This window comes from Scheffersomyces xylosifermentans (genome assembly GCF_036884685.1).
Source record: "Scheffersomyces xylosifermentans strain CBS 12540 chromosome Unknown RJT20scaffold_5, whole genome shotgun sequence".
NCBI classification, from domain to species: domain Eukaryota; kingdom Fungi; phylum Ascomycota; class Pichiomycetes; order Serinales; family Debaryomycetaceae; genus Scheffersomyces; species Scheffersomyces xylosifermentans.
In genome coordinates, this window is record NW_027042943.1 from 1,536,722 (window position 1) to 1,556,972 (window position 20,251).

General features: G+C 41.3%; 6 protein-coding genes across 6 annotated transcripts; 3 read left to right on the forward strand and 3 right to left on the reverse strand. All coding sequences in view use genetic code 12, as the record gives it.

Moving 5' to 3' along the window:
- The first annotated feature begins 2,087 nt into the window (after window positions 1–2,087).
- Window positions 2,088–5,123, forward strand: RJT20DRAFT_51332 (uncharacterized protein). Its single transcript, XM_064920442.1, has one exon. It carries the CDS (start codon window positions 2,368–2,370, stop codon window positions 4,780–4,782), a length of 2,415 nt encoding a protein of 804 aa, XP_064773947.1. The 5' UTR covers window positions 2,088–2,367; the 3' UTR covers window positions 4,783–5,123.
- Window positions 5,124–5,413: 290 nt separating this feature from the next.
- AFG3 (AAA family ATPase) lies at window positions 5,414–8,254 on the forward strand. The gene has a single exon (XM_064917451.1). It carries the CDS (start codon window positions 5,701–5,703, stop codon window positions 8,158–8,160), a length of 2,460 nt encoding a protein of 819 aa, XP_064773948.1. The 5' UTR covers window positions 5,414–5,700; the 3' UTR covers window positions 8,161–8,254.
- On the reverse strand, window positions 8,255–10,693 carry RJT20DRAFT_129247 (uncharacterized protein). The gene has a single exon (XM_064917452.1). It carries the CDS (start codon window positions 10,627–10,629, stop codon window positions 8,281–8,283), a length of 2,349 nt encoding a protein of 782 aa, XP_064773949.1. The 5' UTR covers window positions 10,630–10,693; the 3' UTR covers window positions 8,255–8,280.
- Window positions 10,694–12,300: 1,607 nt separating this feature from the next.
- On the forward strand, window positions 12,301–12,793 carry RJT20DRAFT_51338 (uncharacterized protein). The gene has a single exon (XM_064920443.1). The coding sequence runs from the start codon at window positions 12,391–12,393 to the stop codon at window positions 12,664–12,666; it is 276 nt and encodes a 91-aa protein (XP_064773950.1). The 5' UTR covers window positions 12,301–12,390; the 3' UTR covers window positions 12,667–12,793.
- On the reverse strand, window positions 12,794–14,986 carry PPT1 (protein serine/threonine phosphatase). Its single transcript, XM_064920444.1, has one exon. The coding sequence runs from the start codon at window positions 14,516–14,518 to the stop codon at window positions 12,920–12,922; it is 1,599 nt and encodes a 532-aa protein (XP_064773951.1). The 5' UTR covers window positions 14,519–14,986; the 3' UTR covers window positions 12,794–12,919.
- Window positions 14,987–15,017: 31 nt separating this feature from the next.
- RJT20DRAFT_141739 (coatomer subunit alpha) lies at window positions 15,018–18,874 on the reverse strand. The gene has a single exon (XM_064918639.1). It carries the CDS (start codon window positions 18,786–18,788, stop codon window positions 15,168–15,170), a length of 3,621 nt encoding a protein of 1,206 aa, XP_064773952.1. The 5' UTR covers window positions 18,789–18,874; the 3' UTR covers window positions 15,018–15,167.
- Between the last annotated feature and the right edge of the window lie 1,377 nt (window positions 18,875–20,251).

Sequence of the window (20,251 nt, forward strand, 5' to 3'; positions counted from 1 at the left end):
AATATTAGCTAGAATACCCTCAAACACCTCGAAAAGACCTCATGCACATTGGTACCTCTTCTTGGGATGGGTATATGTGAACGTATTCTGAAACATTTTATCTGCAGGGTGGTCTGGTTACATCTTAGTATGTACTCTATAGTGTTGCCAGGGAAGAGGAGGTAAACTGATGGGAGACACACCCTTTAATTAGCCGTCGGCGTATTGAAGAGAGTTAGTCATTAGACGTGAGTAGAGTACGTACTTAGTCGCATTGAAAATGGGCTCAAATACTCTTCATCTTTAGAGGCACGTTCTTCCAATTTATATATGTACTCACACAATGAACATCATTTCTGCTGTCTATTAGGCGACAGACGCTTTTGCCGGATAACAATTGAGGCTTTTCCTAGTAAACTGGCCATTTCTTGTAGTTTTCACCATTGTAACTCAAGAACACGGCTCCAAATTGCTACTGAATTTCACATTCTGTAAACATGCATTTGTTAGTGGGGCATTTCCTGCAAAAGCTCCCACGATCCACTGGGCAGCACTTGGTTCCTGAACTTGTTAGGAAACATACAGATCTGACTTGCAGTCGCATGGAATGGGGTCTAAAGTAGATAGGTACTAAAACTTGAAGAATTATCATGCCATTATAAAAAAAGTAGTTTGCTGTAGGGAAGATTACTGGCCGTTATTTTCGACACTATCCACCTCTATTGTTGTTCCCAACCCCCCGAAGACACACCAAGAAAGCTTATACTCTGTCACGTTCTCTACCCAGCCTTCTATAGGTTACCAGATAAAGATCAAGTGTAACGTACTGTATTTACTGATCGGGTACCTCATTCCTAGTTAAAACATCTACTAAAAAAATGCAAATAGAAAAATAAGTTTAGTGTTTCATATGTCCCTTTGGGGGCAAGGGATGAATGGTTTGGTGAGAATTTAATGGCAAGAGGCAGATCCCTCGGTGTAAATCCGTAGACCCTAGAAACTGAATCGAGCGCCGTAACTCTGTTGTTATATATATACATATGTAGCTCTTCCCAAGGTCAAAAGAGTAGAATCTGTTCTTTCATGAATCCCAATTCCAGACCCTCTTCATTGCGTGTGTGTCGCAGATTGTCTCTAATTTTTACGCGATCGACAAATATAGACGGCTCACCACTTACAAGGAATTTGCACCGCCGTCCATCCAACGCCAAACCATTGCTAAACACGAAAACCAACACCACCACTTTCCGCTGTGTTGGGGTGTTTCTTGTCCATTGTCTTAATTGTAACACAATAGTACCATTTACGTACCAAACCACATCCCACCGGTACCCCCTTTCCCATCTTTTTCGCGACGGCTGCTGGTGTAAAGTAGCTGCATTCTCATCCCCAACCAAATTGTCTTTGTGCTTCGTCGTATTGTACGAGCACCAGTCCGCCCCCTGAAAGTTTAGGTGTGAGTTATTTGCATAAGTTAGACTCGTGACAGTTACTTATTACTGTCTTGCTTACAAACGGGTCTCATACGTTTAAGAGTCTACATATCATAGATAATAGAATTTCGCTCGTAACTACAGCATTCCACCTTGGCGTTTTTACACAACCGAGAGTCCAATTGAGTCACCATAATAGGACTATACTACTACTTTCTCCGATTTCCACATTCCACCTTTGTCCTCCTTTTTCCTCCTTTTTCCTCCTTTTTCCTCCTTTTTCCTTCCTTTTTCCTTCTTGTCCTCCGTTTTTTACGTTCTTCCTCTCAGTCCTCGTCTACACGTCTCCACGTAATCGCACTGCTTTTTTCACTGCGTTCCTGACTGGTGCCTGAGACTAAAAATCTCAATCCATATAACATTCATCGATCCTACTTCTGGAACCGGTGCATTGTCGCATTCTTGTCGTGTTTTCCAGTTCAGACATACCCTCTGTTTGAGACGAGTATTCAAGTGGGACACTGAAGGAGCCAGTGTTAGATCTGAGTTTTGACATCGGAAACAGTCATTCTTTTTGTATTTTCCTTTTTAAACGTGCTGGTTATCTTGTAGAAGAAAGAATAGAGTCTTTCTGGAGTGAGTTCTTACATATATTCGGAGCCGGATCATCATCATCATCATCATCATAACTACTCCGCTATCGAAGCCGTTGCCCCACTACAAAAAGTCCGTATAGTTAGCCGCTGAGATTATTACAACTACAAAGTCATTCTTAGAAAACACACCAAGAAAGCCCATAAGAATCATTGAAAAGAAGCTCAAGAGAGTACCTTAAGTCGTGTTTTAACAAATCAATTCAGTTGTGTTCCTTTGGACCCATTTTCACCGTCATTATCAAGACCACCATCTCAACATATTACACATACACACAAAATCTACATTCAATTTCACTATAATGTCCCAAAGCAAAGTAGACCTTCCACCGTCTATAGCTACAGATCCACCGTCACCGCCAGCAGCCTCTTCACAACGACGTGTTTCACCTTCAATTGCTCAGAAGATAACATCGTCTAGACTGGATACTACAGAGTCAGAACCACCCAAGAAACGGCACCGTCCTCTCTCTCTCAATCTCAAGTCACCAGACTCGCTGGATGTTGCACTCAGAATCGTCAGTCCTGGTCTTCCTCCGTTGAAGTCGGCGGAAATGAGATCCACAGTAAAGATCTCGCAACAAATAGAACAACAGCAGAGAGGGCTAATTGCTTCAAGAGCTGGTCTATCCATGTCGCCGGCTAAGTCGTCTACCGTATTCGCTTCAAATGAAGTAGCCCGTGGAAGTTCTCCGAGCTCCACTAACACAACAGGTACGAGATCTCATCCTATTCCAGTTTCTTCGGTTGCGACCCCTAAGATTGCAGGAATAGCTCATATAATAAATGATCCAGAATCGAGCCCTCCAAATGGAGTTAAACGAGCTCTAGCTGATGGTAACAAGCTGGACTCTTCTACAGAGACGAAATCAACGAAGTTGCTTCATGAAAACTCGCCTCCTCTGAATAATGGCCCTACAGTAATCACAATCAATTCGGAGCCAACGACTGGCACCGACGAGTTGGATAGGTTATCCACACCAACAACATCCAAAAGATTAAAAAGACTGTATATTCCTTCTCCATTGGATATTTCAGCTGCTACTGTTAATTCTGAATCATTAAGGCCAATGATTCAATCGGCGCCTATTCGTTCGACTACAAGTAGAGTCCCTTTACTCAGTTCAAGACAACAACAATTCGCCCAAAGAAGATATCTACCGCCTATTCTGCAAATCAAACAGGCATCAGTCGATGGGTCCATTTCAGCCGCGTCGAATGAAGATGAAACATTGAGTTCTTCTAAACCATCCAACATTGCTTCAGGTATAGAATTCAAGCCTGATAATGTATCTATTCAAGGAGTAGGCATATCCGCTATCAGAGGACCAGCGGGAGTCACTGAGTCAATTGCATCTACAGCACCAACCGTTGAACCTCAGCCAGCAGGTTCATATTATATACCAAGTGGGCATTATGGAGCTCCGTCGGCAAGAGCGCATGTGCGCCCTTTCCCTAACGGTCAATTCCAGACTCCTACCAATGTAGATCAGTCCCAAATCCACTATCCACACCCTCATCTTCAACAGCACATTCCTTCACAGCATATTGTCTACCATCATCCTGGGCAGTTTAGAAGAGTAAGAACAGTTTATCCATACACAACTACCCTGGCGCATTTTCCTCGAGGAATAAGACCATTTAAAGGACATTCCCAACCGCAGCTCCTGGGATCGGGACACAGCGCCCATTTTCGCCATAGTCCTATGAGTTCACCAGTAGTATCCACTTCCGTCAGAGGTCCAGCTCCAGGACAAGTCAATGCCTACGCCACAGCAACTAGAGGTGGGCCAGCAACTGGTCCGACTTCAATAGGTGTACCCTTTGGTTCCGTGACGGGTTCCGTCAATGTGTCCTCTGCAAATGCTAATCCCGCAGCAACCTCGCTGAATAATACTGCCAGCTCTACGTCTCGCTCTAAACCATATTCAGTGACAGATGTGTATCATGGAGATCTTATGAAAGTGGCTCCTCTTGTGTCACAACCTCTATCTGCTCAAAGGGAGTACTTTGAGTCTCGTTCGGCTAATGCAGCTAAAGCTAAACTCCCTGAAGATTTGGAAGATGATAGACTTCCCGTTTCAGAGGATGAAGTCAGAGAAATGCAAGAAAAGTATAAGAATAGTGAGCAGGAAGAAGAAGCTCGTACAAAGATCAGATTTGGCAATGGTCAAAGGGCCACAGTGCAACCTCAATACACACCGGCATATCCACATGTACCGGGTGTAGCCTCCTATTATCAACAGCAGCAGTTCCAACAGCAAGCTCACCATTATTATAAACAGCAGCAGCTGCAGCAAGCTGTGAATGGACAACATTCACAGGTCGGCCTTGGTCAAGCTCAGAATCCGGAGTCTATTAGTCAAATGAAAGAACTCACAAATGGGGAGATTTTTGGCTCCATAAACTTAATGAATGAAAGTATCTTCAACTTCCGAATTTTTAATCAGAAGCACAAGGAAAGTGGAAACGACGAGGATGGTGCCGAGCAGGGATCCGCTACAGACAAGAATGCTGAAAGCGAGAAGTCGGGTAGTGTTGAAAACAGCGAAAGGGCCTCTATGGGTCGGTCTTCTAATTCTCCGCCAACGTCAGGTACCAGTGTTGGAAATGAGAAGTCCCAAGCTGTGTTGGCTAGAGAGAAGGAAAAATTCCTCAAAATTTGCGAGACCAGTTGGGAACGATTTGTCAATAGTCGGAAGTCCCCGCAAACTTGACAGAATAGGAACTACTCTGTTGGTTTTTATTGCATGCTGATCTTGGAGAGTTATAGAGTACTTATCAGTGTTGTAGTAATTGTCTGGACATGCTTTTGTAAAGCAGTCTGCAAATATCCAATATGTATTATACACTAATATATTCCGAACTCCAAGATTAAATACTTGTAAGATAGAGATTCTGCTCTAGTTTATATGTCCCTCTCCCCCTGGGCAGTTTTGCATTACCAACCTCATTACTGATTGACTATTCAGCATCATTGTAATTTCTTACTCAGGGTCTTGGGTGCAAAATAAAAATGCAGCGTCAAGAGACTTTCACTTAGCATGGACTCTCAGTGCTTAAACATAACATACTCATGTTTACTTTCTTGATATTCTTTTAAACTAATTTCCTCTTAGGTCTCCCTTCTATAACACTAACGTAACTCTCTACTTACCCGTCAACAACCCCCTTCCGTCAACTACCTAATAAACCACCAAAATTCTACACATCCGAACCATGGCCTCTCTTTATTATGGTAGCGCTGTACATTACCTGTCTATATGCAAACCCTCGATTGGAGGCGAAAAATTCATTGATTTTCCGTTTTGCTCTTTAAAGGAAGAGTTTAAATGATAGTCTTTCATTCAATAAGTAGTGGATTATAGTTGTGGATAGTTCGGATTTTAACGACAAGAAGCTATTGGGTGTTTTACATTTGCCGAGGGATTTGAACTGAAGCAAAAAATTTGAATTTTCAGCTGTTTTCTGTTGACTAATTCAGAGTGTTTGAAGCCTTTTGGTATTGGCATCAGTGGTGATCGTATTTAGCAGTAGGTTACAAGGGAAGTCTCAGAGATACCATAATATCATACAAGAATATAGCTGTTTCTTTTCTGCAAAATTTTATCTATTGGCAAAGTTCTAACTGGAAAATGTTGGTCACCAACTCAATACGAGTTCTTAGAGTGCCCACTCATTCGATGGTGCGGAGCTTGAGCTCGATTTCTCGACCATTGACTTCTCGATTAAGCAATGGGATAATACCATCGCTCAAACCTGCTTATCCAACAAGATCGTTTTCTTCATTGAATAACCGCGTGAGATTTAAAGCGTCCATACAATCATTCAAAGATGCTCAAAATGAGAACGAGAACAAGAAAGAGGGCAAACCAGATGAGTCTGAAGAATCTAAAAAATCCGAAAAGGAAGAGCCATCCAAGGACAAAGAGAAGAAAAACATGGACCAGGAAGAACGTGACATGCGTGAAGAGATCAAGGAAAGATTGAAGAAGGAAAACCCAAAGATCGATCCCAACAATATTAAAATCTACCAATTCGACGGTAAGACAGTGGCACTTTACTTTGTAATGTCAACATTATTCACAGTAGCATTAACGTCATACGCTCTATCAGGAGAAAGCGAAAAGAACGAACTTTCTTTCCAGGACTTTAAGACCAACTACTTGGAGCGCGGATTGGTAACCAAGTTGACAGTTATCAACCGTTTCGCAGTTGAAGCCGAATTAATTGCAGGCGCCGTGTCAGACCAGACTTTCCGTACTTCTGGAGGAACTCCAGCTGTGGTATTCACCATAGGTTCAGTGGAGTTTTTTGAAGAAGAGATGAAAAATGTCCAAGACAAATTAAATATTCCAGTCAACGAAAGATTACCAATCTTGTACGAAGAAAGGGGATCTTGGCTCAACTACATATTGCCTATCCTCCCTACCGTTCTCTTGATAGGAGGTCTCTGGTACTTGACCATGAGAAGAACTTCTCAGGGATCTGGTGCTGGCGGAGGTGGTCCTGGAGGAATCTTTAAGATCGGAAAATCGAAAGCTAAACTTTTCAACCAGGAGACAGATGTCAAAATCAAATTCAAGGATGTCGCTGGGTGCGATGAATCAAAGGAAGAAATTATGGAATTCGTGAAGTTCCTTCAAGACCCGCGTAAATACGAGAAGTTAGGTGCTAAGATCCCAAGGGGTGCTATTTTGTCTGGTCCTCCAGGTACCGGTAAGACCCTTTTAGCCAAAGCTACAGCTGGTGAGGCAGGTGTTCCTTTCTTATCGGTATCAGGTTCCGAATTCGTTGAAATGTTTGTCGGTGTAGGTGCATCAAGAGTCCGTGATTTATTTAAAACCGCAAGAGACATGGCTCCTTCTATTATCTTCGTTGACGAAATTGATGCAATTGGTAAGGAAAGAGGTAACGGAAAGATTGGGGGAAATGATGAGAGAGAAAACACATTGAACCAATTATTGGTTGAGATGGATGGTTTTGATTCTTCCGACCATGTTGTTGTTTTGGCAGGTACTAATCGTCCAGATATTTTGGATAAGGCCCTTTTAAGACCTGGTCGTTTCGATAGACACATCTCTATAGACACCCCAGACATTGATGGCCGTAAACAAATTTTCAAGGTTCATTTGTCAAAGTTGACATTGACTTGTGACGAAGACATCAAAGCTACACAAAAAGATATCGACTTCTCCAAGTACCAAGAGTTAAAATCGAAGGCTATTGATGATTTGGCTGGCAGATTGAGTGCATTGACCCCAGGTTTCGCCGGTGCTGACATTGCTAACTGTTGTAACGAGGGTGCTCTTATCGCAGCAAGAGAAGACGCCAGCTCCGTAGACATCTATCATTTTGAGCAAGCTATTGAGCGTGTCGTCGCTGGATTAGAAAGAAAGTCCCGTGTTCTCAGTCTTGAAGAAAAGAAGACTGTTGCTTACCACGAAGCCGGACACGCTATCTGTGGATGGTTTTTAGAATTTGCTGACCCATTGGTGAAAGTTTCTATTATTCCAAGAGGTCAAGGAGCTTTGGGTTATGCTCAATACCTTCCCAAGGACCAATACTTAATTTCTAAGGAGCAATTCATGCACAGAATTACGATGGCGCTCGGAGGTAGAGTCAGTGAGGAACTTCACTTTGACACTGTTACCAGTGGTGCATCTGATGACTTCAAGAAGGTTACTCAGATGTCCCAGCAAATGGTATTGAGACTCGGAATGTCTGATAAGCTTGGTAGTATTTGCTATGACTCGGGTGATGACAATGGTGGCTTCAAGGTTCATAATAACTATTCTGAAACCACCGCTAGATTGATTGATACTGAAGTTAAAAGATTTATTGATGAAGCATATGTTGCGTGCACCAAGTTGTTAACGGAGAAGCTTGACTTAGTCGACAAAGTTGCTGAGGAGTTGTACAAAAAGGAAGTCTTGACCAGGGAAGATATGATTAGATTGGTCGGTCCACGTCCGTTTGCAGAGAGAAATGATGCTTTTGATAAATATATTAAGGGCACAGATGCGTTCAAGGGAAGGCCAGAGAAAAAGGGGAAGAAGTACGAGTTGAATGAGGATTCAGACAGTGCAGAGTAGTAACATTATATTTAGTATTCCAAGTCGTGTAAATAGAAAAACCAATGATATTAGAAGTACATATATATAACAAAAGTATGATACATATTATTAATGGATGTTTTTGCTTTTTTTGTACTATTAATTGGAGAATAGTTCTTCAATGGACTCGTAGCCTTCGCCATTCTCGCCAGGAGAAAATGCAGCAGTTACACTGATTGAAGAGTCAATTTTTGGTGTAGTGATTAGAGATATGCTTCTTCTTGGGGGTGAAGGCAAATTGGTTAAGTCGATTACAGAAACATCATCAGAGCTATATTCTGGTTCAGATTCGTCAGCTTCGGCCTTTGGTTTTCTGGTATGAGATCTTGATGGCCTCTTATCCGTTTCATCATCTTCTGCCTCTGAATCGGAGCCATTTTCGGCTTCTATATCTGCTGGATTTTCAAGTTCACTTCCATCATTGCTGAATAAGTCATCAATATCATCGCTAATAATAATATTCTTGTCGCTTAGTCTCGAATACGCATTGGAGATATATTCTTCAACCTCAGAAGTCAGAGTATCATTTGAATGGGATTCGTGAGTCCTTGTGTCATAGGCTTCGCTATTTAAATGCTGAGGTTGAACATCATGTTTTTCTTTGATAAAGTGGGCCCTCCACTCTAGATACCCACCTTCAGTTATATATCCACATCCTAAAAGGGGGCACATCAAAACCTGCTTCTTTGAAGAGCAGTTCGGGTGCTGATGAGACTGATGTTTTATCAAATCCCCCACATTCAAATAGAACCTTTGGCAGGTTGAGTCGTCCACTGTCTTTCCACATACAAAGGGTTGCCCATCTTCCGAGATTGGTAGTGGTGGTATTTCATATGTTAATGGAAATTGCACAAAAATATTCCTGGAGAGATTTGCAACTTTCGACACCCCTTTAGTTGAGTCCTTATCTCCGTCCTTTCCAGGAATGGGATAGCCTACTTGATGCAATTCGTTAGAGTGACAGTCTAGCAAGTGATTCTTATAAAGCATTTTGTTTCCAGTGCAGTATGGACAGTCGTTGAAAGCACAGTTATATATGGTTGTTGTAGTAGATGATTCAGTATCCTCAAGAAAATAAGGCTCAAGGATAACCAGATATTGATCGTCGAAATCTTCTTCCTCTTCTTCATATGTGTCATCATTTTCGTCACTCGACAGACTTCGCACAATTTCATAATGTATTGCCCTCTTATGGAGTTCCTCATTGCTTTCCTCTGTGTCATCCGAGTCGTATTCGTTATCATTTGAATCTATTTGAGATGTTTGAGACGTCTCACTTTCAGCAGCATCCTCCGAATTGGAGTCTATGTTTGACGTATCCGAGTTCAAAGAATTTCTATCATTACTGAAGCCGTCCCTGCCCTTGCTATTAATTGCTCCACGTTTTGCGTCATACTTTAGATTTAGTCTACTACTCCCTATAGCTGAATCAAGAATAGATGAGGACTCTTCAAAATAGGACTTATGCAAAAGGTTTCTGCGTTGTAACGGTGATGTATTGCCGCTAGTATAGTAGTCGGACGGTACCTTATTTTTGGTAGGAGTGTAGTAGTGGCTTTTATGGGGACTTGGAGATTGTGATCCATTCCGCGAGCTGCTCTTCAGCTTCTTTGTTGGAGAAGGTTCTAACTGCAAAAGATTATCTTCCACGGGTATTCTTTTCCTCAGAGAGTGATCCCAAAGTAAATCTGGCGAAGGTCCCTTATTCCAGCTTTCTATATGGAACTGCTTGTCTCTTTTGAGTCTTTCTTTTAGTTTGTGTTTCTGTTCCTTTTTCTTATTTTCTTTCTTCCTCAATTGGTGCAAGTCTCTATCCAAATCATAGTTCATTGCCCATATATTTCCGTCTATTTTCACATTTCCCAATTCCTTTTCCTCTGTGTGCAAGGATTGTAGATGCCCATTATCAACTATTATCTTTCCAGTAGCCAAGTCAATCTCGTCACTTTCTTTGTTGTCATCAATGCGAGAGTATTTGTATAATATTTCTTCCCATTTTGTACGGAATTTCTGTGTGCTTTGTTCTTTTAGTTCTTTAATTTGATCTTCAAAATCAGCTTCACTTCGGTATACTCCTGCCTTTAGTACCTTATGGTACGGGACTTGCTCTTCATCTGAACAGTCAAGAGATATCAGTCGTTCATGCTGACCTTTATGGGGTGAATTATTGATCTGGTCTGTATCTCGATAGAGGGTTCTTGAATCGAGCTTTTCTCGAGAATGAAGGGAGCTCATACTATTTTGGCGCCTTTCAAATGCCCTACTTTTATCAATTCCTTCATCTATGCGTTTTTTGGTGTGTTTCTCTGTGTTGTCGTGGTTTTTGTTGTAGGGTAAATGCAGTTTATTAGTATGTTGGATATTCCAATCTCGCCTTGGAAGGATCTGTTCAAGGGAGAAGCCCGTCAGATCCACTAATTCAGAGGACAAGTCGGGTATTTCATGCATTTGTCAACAACATTAAAGTTCAGAGAACGAATTCTGCTATTTAGTAGGTACTACAATAACTGTTCTTCTTATTTACCTTTTACAGTAAACCCACTTAAGCCTTCGTTTTGCGAAATAAATTTTGCATACAATTGGAAGTGTGTGAGATTCTTTACTGTTTATGGTTAAAATACTGACGTAGAGGAATAATAGGAAGTGGCAAGTGGCGAGTGGTATGGGATAATTGTGTAGTGTGGTGCAGGGATAGAGTGTGTTGATATATGTCATTTGTATTCGAGAGAGAGAGAGGGAAGAAGCATTTGGGTGGTATGCACAAGCATAGTAGTATCTTGTATGTATGTAAGTATATGGAAGATGTTTGTGTTATATAGCTATTCATATATGGAAAGTGTGTAACAGAAGTGATATATATTGTCCAAATATTATTTGTAGATATACATATATATGTATATGTATATATATATATCATATGTCAAATACACATATAGAGAAGACACAGTAGTATGTATTAAGTCTTTGGAAGAGCTCTGTGTATATTTGCAGCAGTATTCCTATATGGAGAGTGTGTAGCATTTGTGATCCATCGTGTCAAAATAATATATGTACATACATACATATATATGCCATATTCAAAGGTAAATATAATATCTTCAACCAATCGATGGATGTAATATGATACTATGGCTGGCTGAATGTGTTGTTTGTTATTGTCATATATTTGCAGCAATACACAAAATCTATTTATATTTAGAAGGTATGCAATGTTTTCTTACAATATGTGTCTTACAACATGCTATATAATATATATATATATCCATATAGCCATATAGGCAATAATCTGTCATATGTACATATAATATTTTTCTGTCTAATTGACATATATGACATCTGAAACATATTTGACATAATGTATATATATTCTTAGCAGCAGTGGATAAATCATAGATAGAGGTACGATATTTTTCTTGAACGCGAGTTCTTCTTTGGTTGTCACATTCTTCTTCCCCACGAAATCACAATATCATCCAGTATTAGACCCTACAACGCATTTACTTCACCATGGACTCGGCTGCACAGACTCAGAAAAGGCAATTGGAGTTGCTAATGAAGAAGAATCCAGAAATTGTGGTTCAGAAAGATGGCACTTCGGAGGTTCCAAATGGAGATGACCCCGATAAGGGACAAAAGAGTACGTATTCAGCGAAGATGAGATATGATATTCAAATACTAACTTCAAAACCAGCACAAAAGAGATCCTTTGATTACTCCAATTATATTAGGAACAAAAGAAAGCAGATGGAAGTATCCAAGGAGGAATTGGACAGGGCACGGGTTGAGGAAGAGGAAGAGAGCTTCAGAAAGAAAGTTCATGAGAGGAGTACATTGTTAGAAAGCAAAACTGCCAAAAAGAGGGCCGCCAGGCAGAAAAAGTTACTCAAACAAAAGAGCCAAAGGTCAGCTAACAAGGAGAGGGACAACGGTGACGAAGAAATCGCTTCAAAGTTAACCAAGAAAGATCCGTTGAAGAGATTGGAAGATGATGATGAATTGAAAGAGCTAGCATCAATTCATAAGTCATAGAGAAATCTGAAGACTCTTTCTTAGAATATAATGGGTCACTACGCCTTCTAATCCTACAAGTATTCTGTCGACATCATAAGACCTTCGTTTATTATATTTACAAGGATTTTAAGTCATATACAAGTCATAATCATATGTACAAACCGATTCAGTTCGAAAACATGTCCATATACCGTTCGGATGTTAGTCCTTCCCTCTTTATATATCATCGTTATTAACTGTTTTGGTTCTGGCGTTGTTATTGTGTGCATCCCAGCACTTACGGAATGCTTCCATCTCCTTTGTGCATTGTCTCCAGTCCCCAGTATCTGCATGGCAAAGTGTCAATGCCAAGTTCTCGTCCTGACATCCAGTTTTGACTATACGCTGATCCCACTCATCAGGCTCGTCATCGTCGTCATCCTCCGTCGAGGGAGTATTTCTATCTGGCTGCATGCTTTAGTAAATCCGCTCTGATCTTCCCTTTCAACTACAAGTACCTTCCTCTAAAAGAAAGAACCATTACTTTATCATATACCAGTGGTACCATAAGAGCAATTTTTAGGGGTTTGAAATATTATCCTGTATATATGTCGTTGATTTGACACTATAGGGAATAGGCGTTTTGCAGCTATAATAATAGTGAAGTTATTGGATATAGATGCTACGGTCAACTGTAGTTCGTCAATATTCATACATTCTACTCTATTGTTTTACTATGATACACGTATTAGAAACCGAAACCGCTCTTGGAATAGGCCATTGGCTTGATATCAGGGTGAGGTACTGCCTCGAAAATCTCGGTCTCTAATGTCCATGGGCAGTTCTTGTCATCAACGTCTCTATATCCCTCACCGTCATCTTTGGCTGGATCGTAACTCTTGTTCTCGGTAAAATGGACTACACCACCTAAGTTACCAGTGGAGTCACAATAATTAGGAGCACTGAAAACTGTAATTAATCTACCGTTATGTTCGTACTCTACACCTCCCATTCTTACCTCATGGGAACGCAAGACCCTTCTGATCTTGTTGCTAAGACAGAACCTTTCAGTAATATCAGGTCCGAATTGCATACCGATACCTCTCTTTGATGGAGAACGACCGTTGGTTTGTTGTGGGTCGGTCCATAACAACTCCATTGCGAGACCTTCTCTTGGAGGCTGGGTGGAACCAGAGGATGGGAAACGGTTAATCTTTTTAAGGTCATCTAAAGTAACCTTGTCATCTGAGAATAAACCACCATGCATACACAAGTAGGAGCGGTTAATGAGAGTTGCTAATGGCAAAGCACCGAATGATTCGGCAAATGCATCAAATATCTTCTTGGAGTACTTGAACTCACACTCATCTGTGAATCCATATGTCTTGTTCATGTCGTTGGTCTCGTGGTTTCCTCTGTTAATGAAGACTGAGTTAGGATACAAAATCTTCAACACATACAAATACAATGCAACTTCACAAGACCAAGAACCTCTGTCAACGAAATCACCGTTGAATAAGTATATATGCTCATCCGAAACATGGCCGAATTTCTTGAACAAGTTCAAAACATCATAAAATTGGCCGTGCGTATCACCTACAACAGTTAACTTCTTTCCGTTCTTGAGTATTATTTCGTCGGGGCTACCTTCAGTCTTGAGGCCCGAGTGTGGTAAGCTGATTTCAACCATGGTGTTTTCCTTTTTGAACAATTCGTACACCTTTGCAACAATTGCAAAAACGTGCTTCTTTGGCAATCTGCCATCTTTTTTGAATAAGTCGATCATATACTTCAAGTATTCGTTATCTAATCCTTCAATTTGTACATTTACATCAGAATTTTCATCCTTCTTGGAGGCATGGATGGTCAAGTTTGGTCCCACCCAGGATTTTTCGATTTGGATTCCTTCGTAGTCTACACTGTTGATCACCGAAATTTTTTCATCGCCGGCAATGGCTCTTTCGAAAGCCTGACGCTTTAAGTAGTTTGTGCACTGTTTATAGTTTTCCAAGGTCAATTTGTCATTTGGCAACTTTTTCAAGATAATCTTGAAATTTGCTTGAGCTTCTTTATGCTTAAGAATAGCCATTTGCGACACACCTTTTCTGTAGTATGCCTTTACCATATTTGGATCGACCTCGAGGGCTTTGTCACAGTCTATGATGGCCAACCCGTAGTTTTCCATCTTGATATGGACTTGAGCTCTGTTGGAATAGAACACCGCATTAGTGCCATCCAATTCTATGGCCTTGGTGTAAGCCTCTACGGCCTCGTCGAACTTGTGGTCTTTCAAGAACGCATTTCCTTGGTCCTTAAGCTTTATGGCCTCTTCTTTATTCGAAGACATCTCTGCTTAATTTATTTCTTGCTGTCTTAGCCTGGAGAAGAGCTTCCTAATCGTTGATAATTCTTTTAGCGGCTGTAAGCTTGAAAAAGATTGTCCGAAATTCGAAAATTTTCCTTTTAACTATGTGCACGTGATGCCATACTCAATCTGGATTTAGGGTAAATCCGCTAATGGAGGGGAAGTATGAGGTGAGAAGACTGAGATGTGAGGTGTTAAGACATGCTGAAGTTATTGTGTTAGGTTGATATATGGTTAGATGTTTAGTGGTAGTGGTTGGTGAAACTTTAAAGTTGAGCTAGTTAAATGAGTAGTTAGTATGGTGTTCGGTGTATTGGTACCAAAGATGGTGTTAGATTCAGTGCGTATCTCTGAAGGGCTGCTTTGAACTTTTTTGCAGCTATTTGGAAATGAATGATCAGAAAAACGATCAGATTGTTTAGCGTGAGTAGTATATGAATTCTATACGGAACGATGAACCTCTAAGTCCCTGTTTCTCTCAGTGACTTTAACACAGTGATACAGCTAATAATAGCCTCAACGGTTCTACATATTTCTCTCTAAAAAGTTACCATTGTGTAATGTATAAAGTATATAAAAATGAATTTTGGGAGAAAAGAAAGATAGACGCTAACTTACAATTATTACAAGACTATCCTATTATGCGCAAGCCGGAGGCTTGGGCGCCCACAGCAGTGATCTGAGTAATTTTACACACCAGGCCCTTGAACTCGGGCTTGTACTTAGCACCGACCAATTCTTCAGACACAGATGGGCTGCCTCTATAAATTGGTGTATATGTGGCAGCACAGATGTCAAACTCTGCATATGGATCGAAGTCAATTTCAATAGCATCGCTGGCCACTTGGTCGGCTCTAGCCTTGACCTTTTGGGCTCTCTCAGCTCTTTGGCCAGATGGGGAGATCTTCAAGATCTCATCGGCAAAATGAGATGCACTTGCAAAGTTCTTGTGCTTAAATGATTGGGTCATAGCGACTTGCAATGCATTAAGCTTATGTGGGTTTTGGAGCTGAGCTCTGGTGAAGTATGCAGCCAATTCCAAGTTACGCTTGATGTCGTTAGGGTCCAAGGCACGACGAGCAAGCTCGATTGACAAACCGAGGACGTATTCACGGCACAACACCAATACATCCTTACATTTGGATTCCTGATCTTCATCCTCTACTGTAATCAATGTAATGGTGTAGATGATGCTTCTAAAGGTACTAATAGCATCTTCTAAGTTGTTGGCATTGAAGTACTTGAAACCAAGCGCCAATTGGTCCTCCAAGCTGTCGAAACCTGGAATATATGGCTTAAATTTGTTAGGGTTATCTTCATCGTTGTCGGCACGAATGTAGTCCTTCATGGCTGGCAAGTCGTCAATACCTGGCAAGTACAATTTCGAAGATGAATATACCTCCAAAAATCTACTACGCAAAGGTTCGAAGTTCACTACACCCAATTGTTTACTCAAAAGAGAAGCAGCTTGTTCGAAGGAACCAGCAGCAGCGTAGCCTCCTGCTGTCTTGGCGTTTTTGAGCCAGTATCCTATTTCACCATCAGCTGCTGCGACTACTGGGAAGTCTTCATCGGCTGGAATGATTTCATCATCCTCTGGGATGTCCAAGTCGTCATCCAAATCCCAAGCATCGCCCTCATCTTCTAAGGCATCGTCTTCGTCATTGAAGTCTACCACAGCTGCAGAAGCATCCACGAACTTATCGGTAGCTTCTTCCGATTGTTCTAAAGACAAGTTCTCAACTTGTCCAGTTAAAAGAGCGCTTTCAAAGAAGGACAAGGACGATTCCTTAAGAGGCCAGTTTCCAAGTGGTTCAGTAACTGGTTGAGGAAGGGCCACGGTCGATCCAATTTCTGGCAATTCCACATCCTTTTCTTCCACTCCGGCTTCTTGGAGAATTTGTTGAGCCAATTCAGTGAATCCATTCGACTTTGCTAAAACGTATGCTAATGGAAGCATTCCACTTTGGATATACACTTGACAACGCTTTTTTACGTCATTGTTGTATAACGTGTTCTGTACAAGGGCCAGTACATCACCACGGTGTTCAGCAACGGTGGCCATTTTATGCAAGCGCTCACTATCACCCTTGTATGTGTACAAGAAGGCCAATTTGTCGAATAAATGCAATTTTTGATACACAAATTCTACAACCTCCAAATTACCTTGGTTCAAAGCTTCCTCTCCAAGTTTCTCCCAGATGGTGTTATTGTTTAAAATCTTGGCCTGCTCAAGAGCTACATTGATATTGCTGCATTCTAAAGCCAACTCAAAACGAGTTTCAGGATCTTGAACGAACTGAAGTGCAACCTCGGGGTAACCCTTCTTCTGCAAGTAGGCAATTATGTTTTGTCCAACAAGGTTAGAGTTTTTGATAATTCTTAAAACTTCTGCGAAGTTCTTGTTGACAAGGGACTTTTTGAATCTGTACTCCGTTGGATCGATGTTCACAACTTCAACCTCACCAGAACGGTTCAAACAATAAACCTGCTTTTGAGCAATTCTAGTGATGTAAAGAGTGTTTTCAAGTGTCTTGATGATACCATTGTCACCGTTTAAAAGGGTATACTTGATATGGTTCAAAGTGGAATACAAGAGAACACCTGAATCATCCCAAGCTGCCGACTTAATTCTGATGGTCTCATGCATAGAAGTGACCAATTCTAAGTCCTTTGTAGCAATTGTGATTGTGTGTTTGGACAAAAGTGCAAGATTTTGTCCGTCATTAGACCATGATACGTATTTGACATTGTTGACTGAAATTTCAGCTAATTCCTTTCGTTGCTGGACGTCGTAATTGACGACAGAGTGGGACTTGACCAATAAAACACGGCCAGGTCCTCCGTAGAGCACATCAGTAACAGAGGAGTCCAACTGGATGGTCTTGGTGATGTTGTTGCTTAAGTCCTTTACGTGAAGTGTCTTGCTCAGCTTGATGAAAGCCACGAAACGGTTTCTGGAGATGAAACATGCGAAGTTACCTTCACCTTGACGAATATCAGTTGGCTCGATAGCGCCAGTAACATGTTTAGGAAGAGTGATCAAAGCATAGTTTCCGCTGTCTCCTTCACCATGTGTTACTAAGATTGAGTTGTCACTTTGGTTGTACGACAAAGTGCGCATGAACGACCAAGTCTTACCAATCTTCTTCAAAGAAAGCATTGGCAATGAGGCCTCGTTTCTCTGGAAATCATACAGTTGTACCTGCTTCTCGGCATTGACGTAGAACAACTTGTTTTGGAAAATGGCATGAGCTGGTCTTTCTCTCTCCAACTTGAATACCATTACACCTGAATCGTGACACGATGCGAATAGATTGATAGTAGGGTGAGAAGCAATGAGCCAGAATCTGTCCAGCTCTCTTCTGAACTGCTTGATTGGAACTCTCTTGTTCAAGTCCCAGACTCTAATAGTCTTATCGTCAGAAACAGAAAGAATGAGGTCCTGGTGTGGGTGGAAAACAGCGCACAACACGTTTCCTGTGTGACCTCTGCAAGTGTCGACTTCCCAAGCCTTTGTATCACTCATTCTCCACAATTTGACTACTCTATCATCACCGGCAGAAACAATGAGAGGCAAAGTTGGGTGGAATGCGGCGTAGTTGACACCCTTGTCGTGACCTTCGAGAACGTACTTAACAATGGCATTGACGTTTCCAAAGATATCTTGTTGAGGAAGCTGTTGTCTCTGTAATTGGTCTTCGAATGATCTCATTGAGGAAGTTGGAGCGGAATGCTTTTTACGCAAGCCTGAAATGTCCCAAACACGGACAGTTTGATCCAATGAAGCAGACACAATCAAATCCTCAGTAGGATGGAATTGAGCCGACATAACGTAATGGTTGTGGCCAGTCAAACAAGCAATTTCTTGTCTGTTTTGCCAATTCCAAATACGAATGGTCTGGTCATCGGAACACGAGATGATCCAAGGAAGATCTTTGTGGAAAGACACAGTACGAATGTAATCCAAGTGTCCGTTGAGGGTGAAGATGCACTTACGGGTGTTCAACGACCATACCTTGATGGAGTAATCATCACCACCGGATACAAACAACGGCTGGGTAGGGTGGAAGTCCACGCAACGGACTGGGCCGACGTGATCTTCGAAACGATCGATAAGCGTTCCCATACGGTAATCCCACAACTGGATCGTCGACAGATGAAGTGAGACCAACACCCATGGGCGCTTAGGGTGGAAGGCGACTCCCTTGGCCCGCGACAGCTTGGACTCGAACTTGGTGAGCATCTTCATGGTGAGATGGTTGAGTCTGACAAGGAATTGGCAATGGAGTTGATGGAAGCAAGTGGTTTAATCAATGCCATCAACACTGTGACCTGTCACCATTGTAGTGTTATGCTGTTCTCAATTTGATTCGTGTCGATTTGTTGGTTGGCGCACGAATTTTCAGTGAGTGTTGGAATCGATGGTGTGTGCAGGTGTCACTGTGTGCCTGTTTGGATTGACCTTTCACTTGTTAGTGTTTGTTAGAGTTGTTAAATGGTGTAGGGGTATGATAATGTTGTGTGTAGTATTGGAGTCATGTTTGTGTGGTTTTCATGGCTTGTGTGGTGTTCATGGCTTGAAGTCAAAAAAAAATAATTGTCTCCGAGTGAAATACATACAACACAATCGTTAGTCTATGTTATTTCATTGATGTGAATGTCACCAATAGTGTAGAGCTAAGTTAGTGTTGTGTGTAATGGGAGGTGAGGTGAGTAGTACTGTGTAGTGGACTGTTGGAGAGTGGGAAAAAAGAAAAAAGAGAGAGGAGACGCGACGGCTCCTTCTTTCCTTCCTGTCTATACAGCCTGGAGGGAGGAAGTGAGTAGTATATTGGAGATGGGTTATGTTATGTTATATCAGTAGTAATTTATAAGTTGACGGGAAATATTGAGTTTCCAATTCAAAGGATTCCTTATTGAACTTCGAAAACTATCATTATATTGCAGGTAAATCGATCATTGAGTCTTTCGATGATTGAATTTCCAATCTATTTAGTCACGTGACTTCTCTAAACATTTAGTAGTAGCATAGTGATAACTTACGAGGTAAGGGGACTTTCGTCGAGTTAGACCTCCACTACTGTCATTAACAGCATTCTTACTGCTCTCTTCTCCTGCTAATTGCTATATTAACCACCAGCTTCACCAAGGACAATCAACGGCAGAAAGTTATGTGTCCTGTATATAATATATGCTGCATCTATTGCAACCATTCACCAACTTACTGGTCTATGGACTTGACAAGGCGCTAGTTCAATACTCTTCGGTTACAATTACCTATCATTGGTTGCAGAGTTCGATCCTAGTTTCAAGGCTCTAATCGAAATACTCCGATCTAGAACGCCTTCGAGATGAGCACTGTTGCAAAATCATACATTCACTCCCAGGGCTCACAGCATAGTTATTGTCACATCACACTCTTCACGACTAATCTCTCAAGGACTTCAACTGTTTTTGTTGTTTCTTTTCGTCATTTTCTGTATAGTAGATACTATGATTTTGCCACTCTATACTTCTTAATTTTTGAAAATGTCCGCCTTGTTACTATTGCAATCACTGATTATAGTTGCAAAAACAACTTAATACCTGGCTCATTACCTGAGTACTATGTCGCATGTCCAGAAATTCACTGTCGAATGCGACATCATATCCTGCTCATACGCTCTTGAACTAATCCGTTCCGGAGATCGTGACTTCATCCATAATTTATAT